At 39.6% G+C, this 9,264-nt stretch overlaps 1 protein-coding gene across 23 annotated transcripts in view; it reads left to right on the top strand.

Annotated features, from left to right (window-relative positions):
• Window positions 1-9,264, top strand: part of Col5a2 (collagen type V alpha 2 chain) — a 158,524-nt gene that overhangs the window by 74,331 nt on the left and 74,929 nt on the right. For all 23 annotated transcript variants that reach the window (XM_050159242.1, XM_050159226.1, XM_050159237.1 and 20 more), the window contains 5 exons: window positions 556-588; window positions 1,539-1,592; window positions 4,685-4,795; window positions 6,521-6,598; window positions 8,997-9,041. In XM_050159242.1, the coding sequence (XP_050015199.1) occupies window positions 556-588; window positions 1,539-1,592; window positions 4,685-4,795; window positions 6,521-6,598; window positions 8,997-9,041 (321 nt within the window). The remainder of the gene's footprint in view (window positions 1-555; window positions 589-1,538; window positions 1,593-4,684; window positions 4,796-6,520; window positions 6,599-8,996; window positions 9,042-9,264) is intronic.

Genomic DNA, 9,264 nt, shown 5'->3' on the forward strand with positions numbered 1-9,264 from the left:
CAGTACTAGGTACTACCAAGAGTAATAGTAAGTAGGTAGAAAACCCTATTTTCTCAATTTACCCCAAAGTATGCATTTCTTATAGTTTCCCCTTTTCATATTTGATGTGTTTTAGATTCTAAATATCTGACTAACTTTTCCATGCCACATAGTTCCGTGAGTGAGATTGTTTCACAGACACCATTTTGTGTTTCAGTCTGCATATAAATTTCCATTTGAAGAAACTTATTATAGAGAGAACAAGCAGTTAGTTCAAGGTCTCATAGCTGCCCCGCGAGTGAAGATTTAGCTTAGAGCCCCTGTCTTCAATACGAATGTATTGTATCAATGTGAATTTATTGTATTAATAAAATGTATCAATTTCCATGCAAACACTATATTTCTGTATTAAAGTTCCAAACAGGTGATATTTTAACTTGGAGTTCAGAGGCAGTGCAACTAGTTGGGCACATCCTTAAAAAGATTCCACCGAGCTTTTGTCCTTATTCATTAGACTGTTGAATTTTCCAAGTCTCTGTAAGCTTTATCTTCATAATTTTCTTGTTTGGTGTTTAGGTAACGGGCATACGTGGTCGGCCGGGACCTGCAGTAAGTGTTTTCCTCCGGTTTTTGTTGTGAATACTGAGCATCATTTTTTTTTTTTTACTGATTTTATTGAGCTCTAAATTTTTCGCTGCTCTGCTCCTTGCTTCTTTCCTCCCCTCCTTCAACCCTCCCCATGCTCCCAATTTACTGGGGAGATCTTGTCTTTTTCTACTTCCCATGTAGATTAAATCTATGTGTATCTCTCTTAGGGTCCTCTTTGTTGTCTGGCTTCTCTGGGATTGTGATTTGTGGGATGGTTTTCTTTGCTTTATAGGAAAACATCTTAATAAAAATTAAATAAAACAACAGAAGCAAGATTGTTGGTTGAAACAAATAACAATTTTTAAATAAATGTTTCTAGTAAGGCAGCAAGTGTGGCACTTAGAATTCGAGAAATTTTGAGTAGAGTTTATATGCATGCATGTATGTGTGCTATAGAAACAATAATCCATCATTGTTTGAATGTACATGAAGCAACAGTAAGCTGCCAGCAGCAGAGAGCCAGGTAGTGAGTGGTCTGGAGCATGGTGAGCCAATCTGAACTCGCATATTCTACCAGATAGCTGATAATGTAGGGTTGGCACTTTTCAGTGAGTCTTCAGACATGAACTCTTACGTTTTTGTACCTAGAACTTAGTGGCCAAAGTTTTACATTGCGGCCAGCTTGTGAAAATGATGCTTAATTTGCTATTGCTAGCTATGCCAATACGTTCAGTTCTGCAGTGCCCTTGCGTGGTACCCAAGTCTGTGCAGCTCTTTGAACTTCACCCCTGAAACACTCACCCTGAAACAGCCCTTTGGTTTCTAGAACATTCGCTCGCTCAGGCTTTGCTGTCCAGTCTTCAACTGCACCAAACTGGAAAAGTGATGTGTCTTTTTCAACGTTCTTTTATCGATTACATTCTTTAAAAATTCATAAATGTTTATATCCATAACCATACTTTGTATTTTAGGGCCCTCCAGGTTCACAAGGACCAAGAGGAGACCGAGGCCCCAAAGGAAGACCTGTAAGTTGGCGACTGTTTCCCCCACCCCCCAAATGTTTGTCCAATGTGCTGGTTTGCACTTTTCCTTTGAGTGCAGCGAGGGTGCCAGGGACACTTTTGCTCTGCCATTTCCACTAAACGCCGCAAAGAATTCCAATCACGAAATGAACTTACAGTTCTCCAAATGTAGAGAAAATTATTGCATGAAAGGGATTAGCCATTCCTCACTAGTCAGATAACACAACTGCAATCACTTAGATTTTTATAAAGTCAAATTACCGACACACTGATTATAGAAACAAGGTTAATACATCATGCCGCGTTCAGAAGCTGTCATTCACGAGAGAACCATGCCAAGAATGTTAATTTAAGGTAAAACACCTGCACTCTGGTTTTTATGGTTGCTGTGGAAATTTCCAACTGGAGAGGGGAAAAAGAAACTATTGGTGGATAAGATTTATTTCCTAAGAAGAATTCTTTCCTTTCCATGGTGTAGATGTTACAGAGATTTAATAATTGGAAGAAATTAACACTTCTAACAAAGGTTATGAGTTAGAACTAAAGGCGATGTATCCTTGAGCTAAAACATGACGTCACACATTGTAGAACCTCGTTATCTCATTATCTACTCGCATATGAGGTATATTCTTCTCTTTTTAAGTGTACGCTTTCTTACACCCACCATAAAATCTAAGATGTTTCATATATTGAGAAACTGGATTACGTTTTTGTTGCCGTCATTACCCCTTATTTCGGTCAGGAAAACATTTGTGTTGTTTAATTTTTATCTCTAAACTGCAGCTACTAAAACTTAATTTTCAATGGAATTTTAAGTATCCAAACATGCATTTGTCGGGATACACGTGGAAGGAAGAGAGGAGCAAGGAGGCAACACGTGACTCTCCACGTATAAGTACGAGTGGAATCTATTGTAGGTCAGATCGTTCTGAAATCTTACAGCCTAGTTTTCTTTAAAAGCCTCCACACATCAAACCAAACGGAGGGCGAAGCGCCAAGGCTTCTAGAATCGAGCTGGCAGTGTGGGTGGATTGCATACAGGTGCATGGTAGTGCCCCAACCAGCTGTGGCCACATCAGGGGACTAAGTTGCATGTTCTCATCCTCTCGTGCGCTCTTCTTTGCAGTTCTATCGAGCTGCTTCGCTGGTATTAGTGGTTTAAATGCGTTTAGCTCTCCAGGTGTCACCACAGACTAAAATATGACAAGCAGGGAAAAGTTATTGAAGAGTGTCCGCTGTTTTCTTCATGTGGACGTTGAAAGTTTGCCACCTAGTGGCCGTCTGCAAGTACTTTTATGCAGCGTGCTGCCCGAGCGTCTTCTGGAGGATGGGAGAAAAGGATGAAACAGAACATTTACTTACCGTAACACACAAATTATGTGATTAAGTTTAATTAAAAATATGCATTTGAATGGATTACCAATTCTAGTTCATTTTTAGTTTTTAATCACTAAACCGTCTACATTGTATTCTTATTGTCCTTAAATGGTTTACATTCACTTCGTCTTAGAAAATTTTTATAAGTGTTTATTTACTTAATTTTCACTAACACATACAAGCGATATTTAGAGAGAATTCCAGGAAAACACAGAAGAAACTGGACGTCAACAAAAATGTAGGATCTCTTCAGGCCAGACCTTGCTTGGTATCCGATCAGGCTTAACCAGCGAATACAGTAACAATCTCGAGAATTCCTATTAACCAGATCGCTTTCTATTCATACATAAAGCAAATAGAATTTTCTGTTTATTTTGGAAACGTTTGGGGAGTTAGCATTTTGTTTCTGTTTATAATAATAGTTTTATTGAGCAGTTGGCTTTTGGGGGAAAAAGCACTCTGACTAAGCTAAGGGCTACTCTGTGTGTTCTGGAGCAGAGGTGCCTACCACATTGTGTGATTCGGGGGCGAAGACGACAGCGGAAATAAACCCGATAATGCACTAGAGAGTAGTGACTTGCCAGTGGGCGAGGGGCAAGAAGGAAACTGATTTTTCAAATATAAGAATGTTTTTTTTTTTTTTTTTCTAAGAAATCATGCTTTGGATTTCTTAGGCTATTTTTTTTTCTCTCAGTTCAAAGACATAAGTGTTATATAGCCAACTCCAGAAAAATATGGATGTTTGAATACAGCAAATTACGATCAATCAGCTTCTTCAGCTTGTCCAGCCTTCTGGGCTGCATTGTTGGTTCACATTTGAGTTGCTGACTGTGGGCCAGGTAGAGCTACTCTCTTGGCTAAGAATTAGAAAGTTTTTTACTATTAAACACCAACTTACCACTTTACTCGTTCCCCATATATACTGATAAAATTCAAATTATCTTGTGACTTCTTTGTTCCTCTCCTATGAGAGGTTAAGATTTTTAGACGTACACGTACGTGCGCGCGCACACACACCCACACGCATGCGTGAGCCTGTTGGGAATGATGAAGCTGGAAAACGGAGCTTTTCCAGACCTGAGGACGCGGCTGTTCCCCAAGTTGCCCTCAGAATGTGGGTTAGGGAAAGGGTGGGGCTTGGCGGGAAGGGTCATTGTTCACTTCTCTGAGAACTGGCCTCTCATGTCTCATTCTTCTGGCTGACTGCTTGGGTGGGAAGGAAAATAAGACGTGCCAGACTTAAAGTAGAGTGAAGTGTGCAAATGTTATCCAAGGTATTCAGTGTCCACTGTGTACCAGAAATTCTGCAAGCCTCATGCAATTTGGAAGATGAAATAGACCCACAAACTCTATCCAGGGCTTTTGCATTTTAGGAGAAGATAGGGTAAAAACCAGGATAAGCAGGCACATTCTCAGGTAACTGTAATACCAGACAGATACATTTAGAAACTGTTTATTAAATATACGTAAGCAAGAAAATCTCATCAATAAACTTCATTCTAGACTGCTGCTGAGGTGACACGATTTTTGAATTATTCTAAGATTTAACACATCAAATAAAATCCTTACCAAGACTGGGTCTCGGTGACAGAAACCCTGACAGTGTTTAGATTGTCTGTTAGAATGACCATGGTTGCCTTCTCGAAGTCTGTGAATTTAGCTTCCTCCTGAGCACCTATTTGAAAGTGGTTCTAACGTCCAGTGGTTTTCTTTCCTAGGGTCCTCGTGGTCCTCAGGGAATTGATGGAGAGCCAGGTGTTCCTGGTCAACCCGGTGCCCCAGGGCCTCCCGGACATCCCTCTCACCCAGGGCCTGATGGAATGAGCAGGGTGAGTTGTGTGCTCTGGTTAGTGTAACAGTTAGGTGATACACGAATCGCGATTTCAGCCTGATGGTGTTAGACTGTATCTGTTCAGAAGGTGATACTTTACTCTCAACCTGTGTCATGAACGCAGATCTACTGGGAACAACAGTGAAACTTATAAATCCACAAGGAATTGCTGGAAAATCCAAAGCATCCTTTTCTCAAGGTTTGCATCAAATTATTTGTTCTCCAGCGATAGTTCCAGACCCCCAAACCCTCGCTTTTTTTCTGGGGGGTGCTGAGAGAACAGTGCATAGTTCATACAATGAAATGAAGAACACACATCTCTGTCCTGCTGTTCCCCAGGCTCCCCAAACCAAACCTGCATGCTCCCAAGAGAGGATGCCATATTTGTGGTGATGGAAAGAACACGAGGTTGTACAGCCTCTTGGGGGAGACATTTTTTTGTCATCATGACAGATGCTGGTGAGAAACAGTTTATAGGGGAGATGATTGGTTCACAGTGTGAGAAGTTTCCATCCATGGCTGCTGGCTCCCTTGTTTCTGGGCCTGTGCGGGGGTAGAGCATCATGGTCTAACACAAATAGAGCAAACACTCCCCTTCTTCATGGCCAGGAAGACGACAAATAAAGGAAGAGTTCTCCAAAACAGATTTGCAGTGACTTAGATAATTTCATGCAACTAGATCTCACTTCTGAATGTTTCTACCTCCTCCCAACCCATGCTTTTGACTTATGAATCCATTGGTGAGTGAATTCATTGGGAAGTTCCATGGTCCAGTTAATTCACAATACGCCACCTGTGAACATTGCCCTGGGGACCAAGGTTTTAACCCAAGGCATTAGGGTGTGTTGGGGAAGCTATATCACGCCATAGTAGCATTAAATTTCTTATATTTTAATTTTTTTCTTTAATCAAATGAAATGCTTCTTTTTATCTGCCCCGTTGAACTCTTGGTGGCTGCATAGGAAAAGCCAGCTGAAGAGTGTGAAGACTACTAGTATATTGCAACTGTTCATGCATTTGCTTACCAACTAATAAAAGAAGGAACAGTCTGTTTATATGTTGAACAACATACTTACTTCCCACTAAAATTAATAAATTAACTAATAAAGATGATGAGATAGATGAATCGTTTTAGTCAGTTAAATTGCCAGAGTATTTAAAAAATACCAGGGAATAAGTAAAACAATTTCTACTTCTTCAATAATCAGAGATTTACTGAAAGGATTATAACAATTTTGTCAACTTATAGAAAAGCAACTTTTAGGGTACTTTCCATGAGTGAATAAAACACCCCAATCTAGTTAAAATATTCTGAAATGGAATCTGGCATCTTTATCTTAGGATAATTTATCTTAGGATAAATATTTAAAGTACATCCTTTAAGCTTTGCTCTGTTACAAGCATGTTCCGGGTGGGAGAGAGCCAGATGAAGACATCAAATCTGTGGCAGGCAGCTGAGAACCTGTCAAGATTCGTGTGTCTGGTTGCAGCAGGTTTTCTGAAATAACATTTGGAGAAAACACCCTGGGGGAAGAATAGTCCGTCAAACGCACGCACACCAAAAAGCAGCTTGAATTCTTTCCCGCGTATTAAAGTCAAATATTCAGAACAGTGCTTAGAGGAGTCTGGTAGAGAAAGCGGAGTGTGCACATTTTTCACCGTTAGAAGTGTGGCGATACACATCTTTTATGGTGTAAATAATGTCAACGCCTACCTTTCACAGCCCTTTTCAGCTCAGATGGCTGGACTGGATGAAAAATCCGGACTTGGGAGTCAAGTGGGACTCATGCCTGGCTCTGTGGTAAGCACACAGTTTACTGGTAAAGTATTAGTTGAAAGAAACTTCTAAATGGGGAAGCTTGAGTGAGTTAGATAAAATTGTAAGCAAATGAGGGGGCTCAGCTGGTGAAGGTGACAGCTGCCAAGCCTGCTGATTTGAAATCAACCCCCAAGAAACATACGGTAGGAGAGACTAGACTCTTATGTCTTCACATGTGCACCGTGACACTCAAGTATACACACACACACACACACACAGTGAGAAACACACACAGATGCACACACTAACACACACAGAAGCACATATATACACAGAAACATATACAGATGCTCATATACACATACACACAGAAGCACATATACACAGAAACACATACAAATGCTCATATACACCTACATACACAAACACATACACACATGCACATATATTCACACATTATCATAAGCACACACATACACACATACAAACACATACACGCATAAACGTTCACATAACATACACATATACAAACACACATTTTATTAATATAAATAAAATTATAATATTTTAGAACACAGTTATCAAGACATTTTATTTTGCAAGTCCTGCTGTGAGTTGACAGTCCAGGAATGGTCCAGTCATAGCCTTATGTATCACTTGTGAGCATCAATCCACATCTGTATGCATATTTCATTTCGCACTTAAGGAAGAGGACATGACTACCATCAAAAAAGACTATTTCTTTATAGTAAAAGTGTATTTATTATTTTTATAGTGTCCATTAGAAACCCTGACTTGCTTGACTTCTCAAACAAATGCTGGCTCATTTCCATCTTTATGAGTTCCCACTGACCTAACATCCTTTGACCGGACATCCTCAGTCCAGCAGCTCTGCTTCCCTGGCTATTCCTTTTTCAACTTTGGCCCTGTGAATTTTCCAGCTTCTTGGGCTGATTCTTAACTTGGTGATATGAAGGATTCCAGACACACGGTGTGAACTAACGCTCTTCACACCAATTCTTCAGTGCCTTTTGAACTTAATAATTCAAAACTGGTCCATGTTAATGAAGTCTCAGACAATGCAAAATAAAATCACACCTCATAGATATCCAGCCCTCTACCTATCTTTAAGGCCAGCTTTAGGCTACCTCAAACATGATTTTCATGTCTTCTAAATCACTCTTAACTGCTTGTTTTGTGATAATTTTCTGAGATATCTAATGTTTTATATATTTAAATTTAAATTACATTCATATTCCTACCACTATCTTATCAAACGGTGTTTATTTTTAAAGTCCTTTAATTTAAAATTAATGTTTTCTTAACTTATATTGATTGTACATAATAATGAGTTTCCTTATGTTGTTTTTATACATGCACACAATTTGATATTCCTTCTTGAATTTCCCACTCCTCTCCTTTCCGAGTCATTGTCTCTGTCTCCCAAAGTGGCCATTTTTCAAACTTCTTATTTTTAAAGGTGCTTTTTCTCCTTAATAGCTAGAATATAGAATGAACTAAACTGAATTTTGCAGCGTTTACTCGATTGAGCTTTATCTTTAGCTAAACTGATTTTATTTTCTAAGGTTTGACATGAAGTTTTGTTTTCCTCATATGGAGTTAAAAATCCCCTAAGTTTTCACTTCCCACTGCCTCCCCTTTGCTTCAGGGGAATCACTTCATGTTTAGATGAGAGAAGCCTGTGCTTATGCTTTTAATATGTGTTGTGAAAGAAAGAAATGTTCCAGAAAACCCAATTCCCCAATAATTTAAACTGACATTGAAAATGATCTGGCCGGTATTGCTGGTTTCATAAACTGTTGACTTAGCTTGGTATTTAAGCCAGCCCTCCCTAGAGCAGAAACATCACACAGCCTATCTGTAAGTACTGTATAGGTGCCAAGATTTTCCCTATTCAGATGTTTTGCTTTATCAGAATCTCCCACTTGCTCATCTGTGGGCCCTTGTCATAAAGACACTGGGTGTGCACAAGCGTGTTTATGGCAAAGAGGCTACACAGTGAAAGCATCACACACAGCAGTCAAATTTAATCGCCCTGAATGCATCTGCCTCCCAGAAAAGCAAATCCAAGGTCATGTCAGTATGGCCCTCTAGTAAATCGTCACTTCCCAGATTCTAAGACACATTCACCATTTTAAAAGCATGAGTTGTGGAACTGAAGAGGTTGCTCAACTATTAAGAGCAGCAATTCTTGCCAAGAACCCAGGTTTGATTCTTAGCACCCCCCTGGTGGTTCACAACTCCAGTTCCAGAGGATATAATAGCCTCTGATGACCTCCCAGAACACCAGGCACATAGATGGTGTGCCTGGATACACATGAGCAAACTACTCATACACATCCAATAAAATTAATAAATCTAAAAATAAATATAATGCGACTTGAATATGAAGTAACTTTTTTTCTCACTTGTTTTGAAGGGTCCTGTTGGCCCAAGGGGACCTCAAGGTTTACAAGGACAGCAAGTAAGTGTTTTTTTTTTTTTTTTACAATGAAATTATATACTACAACATAAAGAAAGAGCACAAATAAGGTTCACGTTTCATGACTACTTGGGTAGAACATTAAACTGTGTAATTATCACTTGGAATGGCATCTACCAAACAATCCTCACCCACTTAGAAGCATGGGCAGCTTTCTTTTTCAAAGTTTCTTGATAACATGTGTGTGTGTGTGTGTGTGTGTGTG

This window comes from Alexandromys fortis, unplaced genomic scaffold (genome assembly GCF_014885135.2).
Source record: "Alexandromys fortis isolate MF-2015 unplaced genomic scaffold, M_Fortis_MF-2015_v1.1 scaffold_65, whole genome shotgun sequence".
Lineage (NCBI taxonomy): Eukaryota > Metazoa > Chordata > Mammalia > Rodentia > Cricetidae > Alexandromys > Alexandromys fortis.